General features: G+C 33.5%; 2 protein-coding genes across 2 annotated transcripts; one reads left to right on the forward strand and one right to left on the reverse strand.

The window, feature by feature from the left end:
• The first annotated feature begins 3,374 nt into the window (after positions 1–3,374).
• On the forward strand, positions 3,375–10,959 carry LOC115954919 (probable serine/threonine-protein kinase At1g54610). Its single transcript, XM_031072919.1, has 8 exons — positions 3,375–4,620; positions 5,223–5,507; positions 5,743–6,060; positions 6,702–6,929; positions 8,305–8,402; positions 8,727–8,820; positions 9,589–10,062; positions 10,482–10,959. Exons 1-8 carry the CDS (start codon positions 4,213–4,215, stop codon positions 10,665–10,667), a joined length of 2,091 nt encoding a protein of 696 aa, XP_030928779.1. The 5' UTR covers positions 3,375–4,212; the 3' UTR covers positions 10,668–10,959.
• Positions 10,960–14,202: 3,243 nt separating this feature from the next.
• Positions 14,203–16,663, reverse strand: LOC115954918 (probable L-type lectin-domain containing receptor kinase VII.2). The gene has a single exon (XM_031072918.1). The coding sequence runs from the start codon at positions 16,553–16,555 to the stop codon at positions 14,462–14,464; it is 2,094 nt and encodes a 697-aa protein (XP_030928778.1). The 5' UTR covers positions 16,556–16,663; the 3' UTR covers positions 14,203–14,461.
• Between the last annotated feature and the right edge of the window lie 922 nt (positions 16,664–17,585).

Raw genomic sequence — 17,585 nt, forward strand, 5'->3', positions numbered from 1 at the left:
AATATAAAAGTGGGGGTATATATACGGTTGGTGTATTTTTCCCTTTTCCTACTGTACAATTTGTTGATATTAGTTAAATATGTTTTATGTATTTGTTGCCTTTTGGTTTCATAACCAGTGAAGACAATTCTATAGCCATATTTCTTCTGTGTTGCTTTGAGCTTCCATTTCTATTAGCTAGGTATCTAGCTATGGAGGTCAGATTTGTAATCTAGATGTAGAACTTTGCAATTTTTTTTATCTTTTCATTTACACTAAGTTTATGTATAAAACTGTGCGTTGCATGGAAAAAATTAGAACAAAAGTTTTATTTTTGAATAGTTGTATCTTTTAAAAGTGGCCAATTTTATGTTACTTTGTCTAAAGATTTTAGTCATTAATATTATTGTTAACAATACTGCAAATCACTTATATTGAAGATTCATGAGATATAAAATTCATATGCAAATAGTTTGATACATGTAACTACAAATGATATTATAGCACAATTGGCATGTTAGAAGATAATTTTGTATTGAAGTGCAATCATTTTATATTTGATGTACCAATGCAATTTATTCCTTTCGTTTAATAATTACTAATTTGGTATAATAATTATATATTCTATAAATTTTAACATAAAACCGTGCAACGCACGGGCCTTTAACTAGTAAGGAAATAAAGTCAAACTCTACATAATTATCAAGAATAGCAAACATCAATGTTAGTAAAATACAGTACATTATACGTACTAATTTATTTATTTTATATAAAAAGAAAACTTTGGTTTCTCTTACAAATTAAAATACCCTAAAAATACATATTTTTATAATTAAATATATAAAACACATATTAAATATTTTCGTATTATATTAGTATAATGAATTTTTAATACTTGCAACTAGAATATAATTATTTTTTTCTTAAGGCATGTCATTATCTATCTACTATCATTTGAGCATGTGCGAGTGCGTGCTCAAAGGCTTTTCTATTTTACGCGTGTGCTCAAAGGTTCTTCTATTTTTTTTGGAATAAGGTTAATAATTTATATCTATTATAATTTAGAAATATATCTTTTTATTTTTTTTTTAGGATCTTTTTATTTTTCAAACATATAAAAATGATAAACTTTAGAGATAAGCAGTAACTGTAATTTCTTTTTTAAACGTGAAGGGAAAAAAATCCTAAGGCTTTGTTTGGGAGTTCATAAGGGAATGAAATGGAATAGAATGAAATGATTATAAGGGAATGAAATAGAATGTATTTAAGTAAGGGAAATGAATGGAAAAAAAAATGGAATGGAATGGAATTAAGTAACCTTGATTGGATATTTTAAAATAAAGGAATGGAAAAGGAATGAAAATGAATGGAATGTAAGTAATCTTATTTGGGAGTAACATAGAGGGAATGTAATAGAATAATTTTATGACAATATTATTATTAGACCCATATTTTAAAATAAATGGTTGAATATATAGGGGTATTTTAAGAGTTTTAGTAAAAAATTTATTAAATGTAATTTCATTCCCTCCCATTTTTCCTAATTTCAGGGGGAATGAAAATTTGAGATTTTAAGGGAATAGAGAGGAATAAGTGTTTCCTCTTACCCATTTCATTCCCTCCCACTTAAATTCCCAAATAAGAGAATGAATTTTCCATTTCCTCCATTAAAACTCCCAAACAAGGGAATGAAAGAATATTCTAAAATTATTCTTTTCTAACCTTTCCATTCCATCCTCCCAAACGAGGCCTAAGTTTTAGGAATTCTATTTTTGAATTCAAAATGAAATTTGTTATTTGATATTTATGACCATATTTTTAAATGAAGTTATCATTTATTAATGAGGGTATTTTTGAACCACATAAAAGTCCAGTTGAAAGAGAGGAATCCTCACCACTGTGCACCCTTAGTGCGGTGGTCACTCCACAAGTACAAATGCTTATAGAGTGTAAAGGGTAAGGGTTAGGGTTCAAGTTTCCAGGAGGCAGGAGAGAGTTTCATACACATATACACTTAGATTAAGTTAGAGTAGAAATTCTATTTTGTATCCAAAAAAAAAAAAAAGAAAAAGAAAAAGAGGAATCCTCTTATATATAGTATCTATACTATATATAAGAGAATTCCTAAAACTTAGGATTTTTTCTCTTCACGTTCAAAAAAGAAATTACAGATACTACTTATCTCTAAAGTTTATCATTTTTATTTGTTTGAAAAGTTAAAAAAAAAAATTATAATATATACAAATTATTAACTTTTATCTAAAAAATTATAGGATAATGAAATTATTAAAAGAATATATTTTTTCATATAAAAAAATATTTTTTAAATGGAAATTTCAATATTTGTAGTTCCATATTTTAATATTTATGCTAAATATAAACTTTTCTATAGTTTCTTTATAATCTTAAATTTTTATCTACTAAGTTTTTTTCTACCATTTGAATGATTAGATTTTATTACCATATATGATTCTAAAAAAATAAAAGAGGATTTTATTACCATATATAATTTGAATGATTAGATTTTATTACCATATATAATATGTATGTATGCATATTAGATATTAAATAAAAATAAAATAATTTTAAATTACAAAAATGCGAGACAAAAAATAATTTTTATTATTTTGTTGTTTTACTAAGTAAGTGAATGAAGGAATATAAGAAACATTGTATCCTTCACTAACTTGTATTAATTTTTCTTTAAAATATAATTAAAATTTTTAAAAATACTTATACACTAAATATATTAAATACTTAATTAGTTGAGATTTTGTAAATATAATAAAATAATATAAGTATGCTACTAATTGAATATAATAAAAGAAACAACTTAACCTATATTGTTCTTTTTTAGTCTCGAATATTTTCTTATATTGATTATTTGTAATATATCCGTATGTACATGTAATTATGTTTTTTTTTTTTTTACAATTTTATGCTATATATTTTTATTAATGTTTTACGTATTTCGTACTTATACATATTCCATTCCATCCATTCTGAATGTTACTAACACAATCATTATAAATAGATTTATGTCTCTGATTTAATAAATAATTGACAACCTTATAAAAAAAAATCATTGACAACTATTTTTATTATTCTAAAATATATATATATATATATATATTTATATATATCATTTGCATCAAATTCATAAAAAGGTCAAACATTTATTCCAAAGTTTGTTCCTTGATAAAAGGGTTAGTACTTAGTGGTTATATTTTATTATCACAAAATAATTCCTTCTTACTTTTGCTAAATCCCAAAATAATAATCAAAATATAAAAATCAGTAGTACCAAATTACAAATATTCTTTTCAAACGTTACATGTCACGGCGAAACTGGAGTTGAAAACCCAAAGATCTTATGTTTAAACAGCTGTAAACTCAAATAGGGAAAAACAACCATCTTTCTTATATAGTTTGCTACTTTCCTTGTACTATTGTCAGCACAGCTGTTTAGAGAGAGAGAGAGAGAGTACTTGTATTTGATTCAATCTGTTGACTGAGAAGAGCCGGCATAGGCCGACTATGTAGGTGGTGCTATTATCATATGCGTGTGTCGTGTGTGTAAATATATGAAATATATATTTATATATATAATCGGATAATATAAAATGAATGCGCGTTGAACCAATAAACCAATCCAATAAAAGCCGTTCTTTCGTGGCAAACAAGTCTAAATACCCTCTCTTTCTTTTTCTTTCTCTCTCTATCTCAATTCTCAAATTCCTACTTGTATGGGCTTGGGCTTTTTCTTATCTTTGATTTTTGATTTTTGAAGTTAAATAAGTCTTTGCATATTTGAATGGAAGGGTGTTTTTGATTTTGATTGCTGAATTCTGAATTGGGTCAGTTCGAATTTCAATAAAAGAGCACAAGAAGTTTTTGGTTTTTATGGTAGTCAATTCTTTGAAAAGTTCGTGGTTTTTGATAAGGTCTTTTTTGTTTGTTTATGAATTGGGTATTGGGAGAAGTTTGAATTACTGAATAAAGATCATATTTTTAGTTGGTTGTAGTTCATGGTTGTTCTTGATTGGTATATGTACTGAACATAGATCATATTTTTAGTTCTAGGAGAATTGTGTTGGTGAAGGAGTAAAGTATTGTTGTTTGAATGGATTTTAGTGTTTTAGAAAGTTTAGGATTGGTTTTAGGAGGAGAATTGTGTTACTGCTGATAAGGAAGGAATTGCTGGTTCATTGAAATTGGGTGCTAAAGCACAACATGGGGTCCGCTTGTGCTAAAGCTTCTTCGGCTGTTCAAGACAGAGACAGCCAAGAGAGCCCAAGAAAGAGATTGGCATCTTTGAGTAGACGATCATCGAATTCACGGGTGAATTCTTCAAGAAGACATGAGGGAGTGTTGAGATACCATGGTGGTGAGGTGAAGGCTATGCGCTTTGATAAGAAAGCGAATGCTTCTATGCGAGTTTATGATGATCAGATTGAGAAGAGGAGGAGAGAGAAGAGTGAAGCCTCTGTTATGGAATACCCCTACGTGGGAAGGGTACCAAAGGCTACACAGGGAGAGCAGGTTGCAGCAGGCTGGCCGGCTTGGCTTTCTAACGCGGCCGGGGAAGCTATCAAGGGATGGCTACCGCGGAGCGCAACTACTTTTGAGAAGTTAGAAAAGGTATGTTCCATGCTTTAACCGATGATCAATTTAAATTCATGTTTAAAGTTTGACTATTGGTATTGCCTAGTGAATACTCTTGCAATATGTGCAGGAAATTAATATGTCCAAATAAGCTATTATTTTTTTCCTTGAATTAATTTTGTTGATGCGACCTGATGGTGAATTTACATTCTTGTTCTAAAGTTTGACCAGTGGTATTGGCAAGTGAATACTCTTACAATTGAAATTAATATGTCCAATTTCATTGATGTGAGATTAGTTAAATTACAGCTTTGGGGATTTTTGATTGAATGTAAAAATTATAGTCCACTGTTTATTTCACACTTTGTTTTTTAGAAGTATGTGGTTTCTTGCAGTAGATGAGTATAATCAGATTATGTCAGTCAAGATATTGTGTGAACAATCTGCCAACCCACCCGTGAAAATGAATGGACTATAACTTGTGTTTGTACTTTTTAGGATGTTGAAAGTTCATGCCATTTACCGAACCTAAATTCTTTAAATAGTTTTGGAGGGAGGGTCTGTGTAAATTACTGGTCTCCATGTTGATATTATCATTCCTGCTGGTTTAACACGGTGACATCATCTTCTTTCTGCAGATTGGCCAAGGAACTTATAGTAATGTTTACAAGGCTCGAGATGTAACTCATAATAAAATTGTTGCTTTGAAAAAAGTACGATTTGATAATCTTGATTGTGAGAGTGTCAAGTTTATGGCAAGGGAAATCATCATTTTGCGGAGGCTTGATCATCGGAATATAATAAAGCTGGAAGGCTTAATCACATCACAGATGTCTCGCAGTTTATACCTTGTTTTTGAGTATATGGAGCATGATCTTACAGGGCTTGCATCACATCCTGGCATAAAATTCTCAGAACCACAGGTATTTGTTATAATGTTTTTTAGGTTCTACCAGACTTCTGATTAATTTGGTATCTCATCGTTGAGATTTTTACATACAAAAGGTCATCTCTGGATGCAATGTATACCTTTCTTAGCCTTTGCTGAAATCAATTATCTGGAGGAAATCTTGGTGCAGCATTTTCCTTAATTCTGCCTAATACTATTGTGTTTGCTATGATGCCAAAATTCTAAACTTATACTTATTTTTATGTCAGGTTAAATGTTACATGCAGCAACTTTTAAGTGCACTTGATCATTGTCATAGTCGTGGTATCCTGCATCGTGACATAAAGGGCTCAAATCTTCTTATTGACAATAATGGCATTTTGAAGATTGCAGATTTTGGCTTAGCTACTTCTTATGATCCTCATCACAGTGTTCCACTGACAAGTCGAGTGGTCACTCTTTGGTATCGACCACCAGAACTTTTACTTGGAGCATCCCACTATGGAGTTGCAGTGGATTTATGGAGTACTGGTTGCATTCTGGGGGAATTATATTCTGGCAAGCCCATATTGCCAGGAAAAACAGAGGTACCATTTCTAGGAATTTGTTTTCACAAAATTCTTGCAATTGATGCCTTTTACTACCCACTGGATCAAATTATTTTTAAGGTATGTGCATGCATACTTATCATAAAATGCAGAAACATGAAAAAAAAAAAAAAAAAAAAAAAAAACAGATCCCATCCTTATGCTGCTAACAAATTTGACCAAATTCATATATTGGGGTTGTTTGAAGATTGGATTTACATATAAATGAACTCATCCCATATGGTCTGTTGCTAGGCAATCCTAGTTCTCAATATGTTCCATTTAAGTCTTGGTCAATTTCTGGATTGTAATAGACGTTGTCAAGTTTCAACCCATCATTTACAAACTATTGTTGTCATTGCTGTTGTTACTAGTGTTATTTGTTGGAGGTCTTCATTGCCTGAATTTGATGCAACTTATTTTTTTCCTAGTGCTTCACAATGTTTCCTGTATGACACTTTATGGTTTAATTGAATCTCTCTTTTCTCCTCCTATGATAACTTACAGACATACATATTCTCTTGCAAATGTGTAGAAATGGGTGTTTCCAGTTTTCTTACATTAGCATGTTGGTATCATATATAATTGGTGCCTTACATGTGTATGTTGGTGGTTGAGCTTTTTATATTTATACCTTGTAGGTTGAGCAGTTGCATAAGATTTTTAAGCTCTGTGGCTCACCTTCAGAGGATTACTGGCGAAAATTGAAGTTACCACATTCAACATACTTCAGGCCACCACAGTCTTATAGACGATGTGTTGCTGAAACAATGAAAGATTTTCCGGCTGCTGCATTGGGGCTTCTTGAGACCTTACTTTCCGTTGATCCTGCACATAGAGGAACTGCTGCTTTGGCTCTCAAGAGTGAGGTATGTAGGTTTTATGCCTCTGAGAAATGCAGTAAATAAATAATTTGGTTGACATTGAATCCTATATGATCTGAAACATGTTTCTGCACATCCTTCTTTATAATACACTCAGTGGCAGTCTTTTGGATTGCCGATTTATATGATTCTCCTATATTTTTACTTTAATTTTTTTTACTTCCTAAAATTCGTACTTTGTTTTTCCTTCTCACTGCCAAAAAACAGTTTTCTCCCTCTCCACCAGTATCTTAAAGACCTGTAATTGATTAAGAGAATAAGATCAAAGCTGGAAGAGAGGTCAGCTTGAAGAATACAGAGAAGGGGAGAAACTGACACTAACATGATAACTACATTGAAAACAACTTCTGAGGATACAAAATATTAAAAACAGAAAAAAGAAAGCAAGAAAAGATAATAGAAAAGATTTAAAAAAAAATGCAAAAATCTTTCACCATTTATGACCACCCTACCTACCCCTATCCTAATAAGATTCTAATCCTATCATCTAGAAAAATGAGATTATTTTCTGGGGAGTGTAGACTGCATATGGACTATTTAGTGTTTATAGATGCTTCTAGGTGGCTGACTATTAGATCCATTTTTGTAATCAATAATTGGTGTTTCTCTAAAAACGGTTATTGCTATTTCTTTTATTCACAATAGTGGTTGTAATATCTCCCTCAATACACCCAGGAATATTGGGAAAAAAGTGCTGCTAATGTGATCATCCTAATTGCAGATGGTATATCTGATGTTTTAGATTGACCCCTTTGTCTGGAGATAGCTCTATGAGAATCAGTGAATAACATCCAAATAAATGTTAACCTTTTTTACATCCTCAGAATATAGAAACCTGAGGGGTTCGAAACAATTGATGTAACAACACTGGATTAGCTCTAGAACCTTTGTTAACATAGTCTATTATTGATTGTTGCAAGCAACCACCTTTCCACTGTGGATAGGGAACCACCTTTGGGAACTCATGCCGGTTACTGGCTACAGAGTTCAGATTAACATTACTCAGATACTCTAATGATGAACCTAAGGGGCTTATAAATGATAACTGAAATATCCATTTGATGGTCCAGGTTTTGAAGTTCCAACTAGATAACCAAATATATGGTTTCTTTATTAGTGAAAAGGTAGTTGTGGAATAGAGAAGGGTTTTTCTTTTGAAGGACCACTTGCCCTCAATTTTCATTTATGCTAGCATCTAATTTGATTTAAACTGCTGTCCCTACAAGTGCAATCTAATTATTTTCAATGATTGCCAATACATAATATCTGAGTTAATATTTTTATGAGCTGCTTGCTGCATTTCTACTAATGTGAGGCCTTTGATATTTATTAGCTTCTTTAATTAGTAATTATTTTACAGTTCTTTACAACAAAACCTCTTGCTTGTGATCCTTCAACTTTGCCCAAATATCCTCCTTGCAAAGAGATTGATGCTAAAGTGCGGGATGAAGCTAGAAGGTACATGTTATAGGTTCATGCTCTTTCATGTGAAAATACAAGATGATAATTTTACTGCTTTATTTTGTGTAAAACTAGAAACTCACATTGTGTAATGTAATAACTTCAATCCTTAGAAGCTACATGATGTCCCATTTTGCTTATCAGCGTTTTCAAATTTTGGTTTGCCCAAATGATTTGTTGGTTTTATTCCATTCAATTTTTATAAATGTTCTTTATGGTTTCTGCATCAGTTGATGTCTTGATTTGTGTCAAAGGGAGGCTTACTTGTTATCTAAGAGGCGGTGTTCATAATTTTTAACATTTTCATTCCTTCATATGCAGGGAGCGGAAAGTTGATCTAGAAAGGAGAGGACAAAATGAATCTCGGGCAATTCCTGCATCAAATTCCAACATGCAGTCAGTCATGTCAATGCAGGTAACTAGAAACAGGGTTAATTACAGCCCTGGTTGAAATCGAAGTAAAAATTTTGAAGTTCCATTGGAGGACCCATATATGATACTTGAATTTGGTTTGAGTTTATTTTTAGCTACACATGCCTGTGCACACATTTTGGTTTGGGTTTTAAATGTGGGAACTTCTGAAATTTTGATAACTGCCCCATATGCATAAATCTTGCTGATGTGTTATTGCCAAGGTTGAAAATTTTGTTTTAAATTTGTTGTACCAACTGATGTTAGCCAATCAACTTATTGTATTTTGGAATTTACAATTTCTCATTAATGGTAATTTTGATATATACTGATTTACCTTTTTTTTTTTGAGGATAAACGGCAGAATATATACTGATTTACTTGAGAGTTAATCAAGGCACAGATCACTGATTAGTGTTTTGAGCTTGCTGATTTCATCACCTTCCCCATGCTAGTTAAGCGTGTTGATTTTCTAAGTTAGAACAATAAAATTCTTTGGTATTTGTCTGATGCCAGCATGAAGAAATTAATGTACTTTGCTCTGAGTTATTTTTTGTGTATCAACTAGAATTTGTGGGGGGAGGCGGGGGGTATAGCTTCCTACATAAGTGGCTTGGGTGTAATTTATGTTCAAGTTTCAATATTCTTTACAATAATTTATTGCTTTTGTGAACATTTAGTGAATGTCTACAAATATAAAGTCTGTATCTTTTAGACTGCTACTGCTTTTGTCTCTTAGTTCTTTCTAACGTCATGTGCTTTCTGATTACAGAGAAGACAAAACCAAACCAGTTCGAAAAGCCAAAGTGAAGTGTTCAACCCTCGTCGTGAGGGAGCTGTTTCTGGTCTCCTAGTTGCTCCACCTAAACAGCCACGAGCTGTTAAAGAAGTTAGAGCAGACTACTCGGAGCGTCTTCGTAAGAGGTTTTCCCAATCAGGGCCACTGGCTGATGGGCCTGAATGGACAAAGTCTGGGAAGAAACTTGATGATCCACAAGCTGTTTCAACAGCTATCGACTTATCAAAATTATCTGGTTTGGCAGCAACCAGGACTCTGTTATCTGAAGGTCACCAAGAAAAAATTGGTCCTTCACAGTCAGAGAAAACAGAACAAATGGGCAGGTTTTCGGGTTCAGTTAATGCATTGCAGTCCAAAAGAAAGCAGGACCAAAATTGTTACACACAGATGGTTGGAGATTTCCCTCAGATAGAAGATGGAAAGGCCTCTGCTAAAGAATCATCTCTGGTTAGTCATTTATAATAATTTTTTCTATTCTTATTTCTGATTACATGTCACTGTTGCTAAGCAACATTTTTGTCAGCATAGATAACTGATTTTCATTACATCCAACACATTTTAAATTTTTTCCAAATAATGCTATTGTGTTTTCTTTCTTTTATTTTGCATCATTTTCTGGAATCCATTCATTCTTTGTTTCGTGGTCTACTACATGCCTTATGGCCTCAAGTGAAGATTGTGGGCATGCCCTTATGTGTTGTCTAATAATTCATATCAATAAGCTTTCATACTTTTCTGGTCAACTTATGATTTTCTTCTGCTTATGTGTTTTCTGTTTTGGTCGTGCTCTAGTTAGTGTTCACTGTTCATGCATTGCAAAGCCAGTGTGGTTATCTAACTCGATGCCTTTTCTTTTGTTCTTTCAGCATGGTCATGGGCATAAGGGAAACAAGATCTATGTCTCTGGTCCGTTACTGAACTCATCAAACAATGTGGATCAGATGCTAAAAGATCATGATCGCAAGATCCAGGAATTTTCCCGACGTGCACGACTTGACAAGACAAGAGCTGAGAAAGTTCATGCTCATGGGAAGCAAGTAATTGCTAATTAAAATGTCACATTGAATCCTAAGATGGATAAATCAGCAATGGCATCCAACATTGTCATGGATACACAGCTAAGCTCTTTGTAATTATATTACCTCATGCGTAGGGATTTTTTTATAAAAAAATTATTCTTTAAATTTTATTTTAATTTGACTCTTTTTACCACAGTAGCACCAGCCATTGTTTCTGAAAGCTTCTCTTTTTAGTGCTACCCGACATGGTCGAGGTGTTTGGAGGGTGTTGAGATGATTACGTTGAATTTTGTTTAGTACTACAGAATATGGCGCCATTTCTTTCCTTCTGATCTTATTTTTTGTTAGTATGGGATGCTTGGCTCCCCAACCTCTCTTCTTCAAATTTTTTTTTTTTGGGTAATAAGATACTCTTCTTTTTATTTGCTTTTCTTTACACAATTACAATAAACCTTATTTTTTGAGGGGGGGGGGGGGGGGGTTCCATCCCATTTTTGTTTATTTATATGGAAAAATAGGGTCTTCTAGCCAAAACAAGGTAAGAAAGAAAGAAAATAAGAAACGGAAAAGATGAGGATATCTTAAGATTTGAACAACCAGCCGTACTTTTGTTTAATGTGTATTACTTTGGTAGTATACCCTCACAAGAGAAGCTATTTATCCCAACAAGAAAAGCTACTAAAAGAAATAAGTGGTTGTGAAAGAGGTTTATCATTTTGCTGTTTTTGCAAAGCAATTTTATGGCAGAATGATCCATGCATAGACCATGAAAATAGATTTTGGTCAAACCTTTTTTTTGGTTGCTAGAATTGAAAAAAATCATTATTGGTCAGGTTTTGTCAGCTATTCTTATTTCCCAACATGATCATAACAATGAAAAGTCTCTGATTTTTCAGCCCAATGGGTTAACATCAATAGAGTTGTGAAGGAGGAAGACTAAATGAAAATTGTATGCTCTTCTAACTGAATGAGAAATTGGGTTTAAGTCTTTAAGAAGAATAAATGAGAACCGTATGCTCTTCCATTTTCTCAAGCTTTAAAAGGATGAACCATTAGATAAGATTATTGTCTCAAATTTGAATACAATGTCAATGAATCGTGTTAAATTTCATTTCCTCCCTCTCGCGGTTGGTTTGGAATTTTAGGAAAACGTCTTTGTCGCATAATTGTCAAAGTTTTTTTTTTTTTTTTTTTGAAGAGTCGAAAAGGGTGGCCCACGTGTGAATTGTCAAAGTTTGTATACAAGCTAATTGCTAACATTTCATGCCGTAATTATTATTATTTGGTTGAAAACAAAATTAATTAATGCGCCATCTTCGTCAAGTTGAATATGGTGCAAGCATATAATTATCTCTTTTTTATCTTATTTGACAATGTCAACACATCGATAAAGACTTTAGAAGAAATAAATAGTCTAATACATGGACAGAAATCTGAAACCCAATATTTTGTGACAAGTGTGGACAGAGCACTTTGGAACAAACAATGAAATATATATATATATACACACACTAGTAGGAGAATGTCCTATTTTATAGGTATTTTAAGTAGAGTTAGAGATATATTTTTACCGGATTGTTCTCAAATTTTTTCCTAGTACATAAGGTTTAAAAATATTTCTGAACCATATAAAAGTTCAATTCAAAGAGGAGAATCTTCTTATATATACTAGACTCATCACATGCACTTTGTGCGTGCAATAATGTTTTTTATTTTATTTTATATATATATATATATATTTTTTTTTGGTTTAGTGTTATAATGCTTAAAAGTGATATATGTAAATAATCATGTGTATTTTTTTTTTTTTTTAAAAGAAGGAGATAAGGTAACGTGGAATAATGTCTAAAAATGAGATAAAGAACCGTAAGAAGTTGAAACCCAATGAAACATTTGACTTTATTGATTGGGATAAAAATTGTGATAAGTAAAAAAATTTGAGATTTCAATAAAAGAAAGGTGATATACGTTAGTGTAGATGGATGGAGATTTGTGATAACTGTATAGAATTTGGATAATAAAAATTTAGAATGTTTTAAAGAATAAAATAAAAAAAAAAAAACCATGGAAATTTTGGGATAAGAATGAGTAGTTTTTACTTTTTATGTGTGGTAGGTTTATATATAAATATATATATATATATATATATATATTTATAAAGATAATTGAAGTCTTTGAATTCAAATAGATAACAAATACAGATAAAAATCAGACATTTGAATACAAATCGGTGGTGAATTTTTTTTTTTTAGGAAAAAAATTAAACTAAAGGGTATGTTATTTTAAAATTTGTATGGGAATATTTTGGTACGCCAAAAATTTAAGACGAAACAAGAGAATCATTTTATTAATAGTATGTATGTATATATATATATATATATAATTATATAATTTGATAGTTACAATAAGAGAGAGAGAATTGAATTCTATACATTTTCGCTAAAAATACTAAGAGGTGTTGGTAGAGTTACGAAGTTCTTGGCAGCAACAAACAACTAATTTATTTATGTTGTTAATCTTTTTTTGGATGAATAAGTAGGATATTATTAAGCACAAGCACAAATACAACACAGTCAAAAGTCAAAACTGTACAAGGAGAACAACTCAACTATCTCTTTACACTATTTAAACTTTGAAACATGAAAGCTCCACAAACTACACAAAACCTTGTTTTGATAGGTACACTTTGAAGTATTTACAACTGCTAATCTTTTAATTAACCTTCCACTTGATCTCTTGAAAAATGCTCACTTCAGACCTTTTGGTACACCCCAACACAACACCCCCCCCCCCCCCCAACTTTGCAAGATATCATTTTCATGAATTCCTTCTTGGTTATTAAACAAAATCTTCAATTTGGTACCAAAATCTCTCTCTCTCTCTCTCTCTCTATTTTTTTGTTACTCTACACCAAAGTGTCCTTGATATAGAACAAAATTGTAAATGGGAAAAAAAAAAAACGAAGGCTTTGTTTTGTGGTTATGTATTAGGAGTGCGTTTGAATAAGTTTTACTAATTACTTACTGAAAATAAGAGTTTTTTGTTTGTTTGTTTGATTTTTTTTTTTGGTGGGTGTAGGACATGCCAAAATAAGCTCAAAAAGCCTAAAAATCCGACTCTTTTGCGGCTTGTTAAATGCACTCCCAAATGTGTTTCAGCTTCTGAAATGCAGAAGTTGTTGTATTGCATTTGGTAAAGCAATACGTCTAAAGCACAATACACATGCAATCACAGAGCAACAAAGGCCACTCAACTGAGAGAAAATTTGCTGAATCAAGTATGTAGTTTGCCAACCACCCCTTTAAATCTAAGTTTTTTCATTTTCCTGAAATACAACCTTTCTAGATGACTAAGAAAATTTTATTTTATTTTATGTTTCATTTGCCCCTCTTTCTTGGTCAAAACAATGGAGAGACAAGCAGTCTACAAATGAATGCTGCAATAACTAATTCATTTGACCAATATATATAATTGCATGGTTTGGATAACCGTAGGAGACCAACATTCAGAAAGTCAAAGGATGAATATAATTCTACAATTTAGACAAATTTTGAATTGAATCCAAATATCAAATAATCAATATTACAGTGTCCATTGCTATGTAACTTAAATCCAAAAATATGTTTAATCCTTTAAATACAACCTCATCTTAATAACAGCAAGCATCTCAAGATTCTTAAACCAGCATATTTATGTGAACTACTGTTAGTAATTAAGCTTTAAAGAGCAATACAGCAGTCCTCTTGAAATAACCAGGTTCCTGGAGAGATTAACAGAACTGTTGAATTGCAATTTGTCAGAGTCATCATGAGAAATCATCAAAATTGTCATCGACCTACTTGGATATCTGAGCTAGATTTTGTAGCAGACCAAGAAATTTCATCAAATGTAGGGTGTCCTATGCCACCAAGGTTCTGATTAAAATTAGACCACATTGCAATTGTTTCAATTCTATCAAGCAAATTCACCTCCATTACATCCCTTTCAGACTCAGTGCCCTCATTTGCTCCCTCCAATACCTTCACAACTTGTGTCATTGTAGGCCTAGCACGAGGGTCTGGATATGCACATAACAAACCCAAATGAAGTACCCTCTCAACTTCCTCAATGCAAAAACCACCATTGGACCTTAACCGCTCATCAAGACCCAAATGCAATTCCCCTCTCTCCATTAGCCTCCATACCCAATCAACCAAGTCTGGCTTCCCTTCTTCAATGGGTCTTTTTCCACACACCACTTCAAGAACCAATATCCCAAAACCAAACACATCAGTTTGAGTTGAGGCTCGACCAGTTCGAACCACTTCTGGTGCCATGTACCCCACTGTCCCAACTACTCGAGTTGTGTTAGCCAACTGCCCATGATGGTGCATTCGGGCTAATCCAAAATCCCCTAGCCTTGCATTCATATCCTTGTCAAGTAACACATTGCTTGCCTTAATGTCCCTATGCAAGACTTTAGCTTCCCAACCCTCATGCAAATACAAAATTCCAGAAGCCACATCTTTCAAAACTTGCATCCTTTCCTGCCAATTCAACATTACACTCTCATCACGCTCGAAAATCCTCTTATCTAAACTTCCATTTTCCATATAATCATAGACCAAAATCAATGTGCATTTCTCATTTTTGCACCAACCTCTCAATCCCACCAAATTCCTATGCTTCAATCTCCCCAAGCTTGAAACTTCAGCTAGAAACTCACTCATCCCATGTTCACTCTCGAGAGAGATTCTCTTCACTGCAACTTCTACTCCTTGCAAAGTCCCTTTATAAACCTTCCCATGCCCTCCAAGCCCAATCACATTCTCCTCAGAAAACCCCTTCGTTGCTGCATAAATCTCTTGGTAACTAATCCTATGTGGCCAATACTCCATTTCCCAATCTTCAAGCCCTTCCCTTTCCTCCCCCCTCTTCCTCCTATACAAAATAATACATATCAAAACCCCACACCCCAGTACGAAAAGACTACCAACACTAACCCCTACAATAAACCCTTTTGATCGAAAAACTGACCCTTTTGGAGTCACAAACGAAGGCAAATTTGTTGTCACCAAAGCATCCCCAATCGAAAATTTTGAATTACTAAAGCTCCAAGCCAATATCTTATGACCTTCAACCAATTGTCCAGTTGCTGCGCAAAACCCTGCATACATTTCATCCAAAAGAACACTAGAGAGATTAACAAACTCACTTATCAAGGCCCTCCGAGGCCTTTCCATGCCTGCAGGAGACATAGTAACATTAATACGCGAATCCAAATAGTCAATCCACACTTGATAGTTTTCCCCATTATTAAGCTTCAATACCTCAAACTTCTCATTCTCATTCTCTCCTCTCCAAAACCCTGCTTCATATGAAGTAAAAGACGTAAGCGAGTTCACATCTACACCAACATGATTATCATTGATATCATTGAATTCTTGGTTCTTAAACACATCGAACTCGATAGCCAAGACATGATTATCGGTTTTACCATCATTGGTTAAGTTGAAAAGACCCAGATGCTGACTTGAGCTTGTACCGTTTATACCTGTAGAGGGTGTAAGTATAAAGGCGAAGCCATGGCCGGGGAGGGAGTTCTTGACATGTGCAATGGAGAAAATGAAGGAGGTTGAGAAGGAGAGGAGAGAGGAAGATTTGGTGGATGTTGTGGGGATTTTGGAAGGGTATAAAGCACGACCTATGGAAAAGGAGGTTTCATCAGTAACGCCGAGAATGGAGGATTGGATGGTGGCATTGCCAAAGAGGAGGAGATTGGTGGAATTGAAGTTGGTATTGAAGATGAACTCAGTGCCTGAAGTTGAGCTGAGGATTACAAGTGTTATGGTGATCAGGACAAGAGGGAGAGTAGGGGAAGACATTAGAGAGAGAGAGAGAGAGATATGGCAGTGGTTATGGAGAAGATCTTTCAAAAGCATGCTAAAATATTCTTATACATTGTGCTGTAAATATTGTACCTATTTCCTAACTCGTAAAACCTTCAAAGAAATCAACGTTCTTGAGTCAACATTAACTTATCTAATGTATAATAATCCGGTTGAACACGTATATTGAAAATTGCAATTCACTTTCTAATTCTGAGAATTTTCCTCTTAGGGTTATAAATGATGTGAATAGAGATGGTCAAAAGAGCAACTTCTTGTTTGCGTGGACCATATCCTATAAAATTATTGGTGTTTCGGCCGACAAGAAAAGTCCACATAGTTTGGCCATGTCCTGTGCAATTAGATACTCAAGTTGTCCTTTTAACCCTTCTTATCTGTAGCCGAGATTGTTTTGATTCAATCTCATCAGCAACAGTTGTCATTGTTTGTAGCACTTCATTGGAAAATCTTTAGACTAATTCTTACGTGTCTAAATTCTTTTGATGGTGTAACTAAACCAAGCATTAAAAAGGGAAAAAAAGAAGAAGAGTTATACTAGCAGATTTAGATTTTGCTTACAACAATGTTCAGTCAAAAGATTTAGGTCTATCTAAGCATCACAGTAAAGCAGAAAATTTGATTCATGTTTTGGATACCAACATAATATTTTCCTATGTTGCACGGACCCGCGAAATTTGGCCAAGTACCCGTGTCCGACACGGGTACTGGTAAGACACGCCCAGAAAAGGTACCCAACGCGTACCAGAGAAATTTTTTTTAAATTTTTTTTTAATTCTGGGTACGGCCCGGACACGGTTAGGCCGCGCTGGGTACGTCCCAGACACGGCAGAGGGGAAAGAAAAAAAAAGGCATATTCAGCCTCCCTCCTTCTCTTATCTGAGTTTTCCCTCTCAGCCGTAGATCATCGTAGATCAGTGAATATTGATGAGCGGCCGCACAGAGCTCTTTGCCTCTTTGGAAAGGTCTAGGGCGAGAGAGAGTCGAGAGAGTTCTAGACCTATTTTTGGGTTTGAACTTTAAACTGGTCTGGGGATATTTTTGCAGTGGGCTTGGCTCGACTTAG

Source organism: Quercus lobata, chromosome 8, assembly GCF_001633185.2.
Source record: "Quercus lobata isolate SW786 chromosome 8, ValleyOak3.0 Primary Assembly, whole genome shotgun sequence".
NCBI classification, from domain to species: Eukaryota; Viridiplantae; Streptophyta; class Magnoliopsida; order Fagales; family Fagaceae; genus Quercus; species Quercus lobata.

What these genes read in the sequence shown, in the direction of transcription:
- LOC115954918 (XM_031072918.1), bottom strand. Translation starts at nt 16,555, where the DNA reads ATGCTTTTGAAAGATCTTCTCCATAACCACTGCCATATCTCTCTCTCT.
- LOC115954919 (XM_031072919.1), top strand. Translation starts at nt 4,213, where the DNA reads ATGGGGTCCGCTTGTGCTAAAGCTTCTTCGGCTGTTCAAGACAGAGAC. An exon ending in AGTCAGTCATGTCAATGCAG is followed by an intron (nt 8,821 to 9,588) that starts GTAACTAGAAAC and finishes TTCTGATTACAG; the next exon opens with AGAAGACAAAACCAAACCAG. An exon ending in CTGCTAAAGAATCATCTCTG is followed by an intron (nt 10,063 to 10,481) that starts GTTAGTCATTTA and finishes TTGTTCTTTCAG; the next exon opens with CATGGTCATGGGCATAAGGG.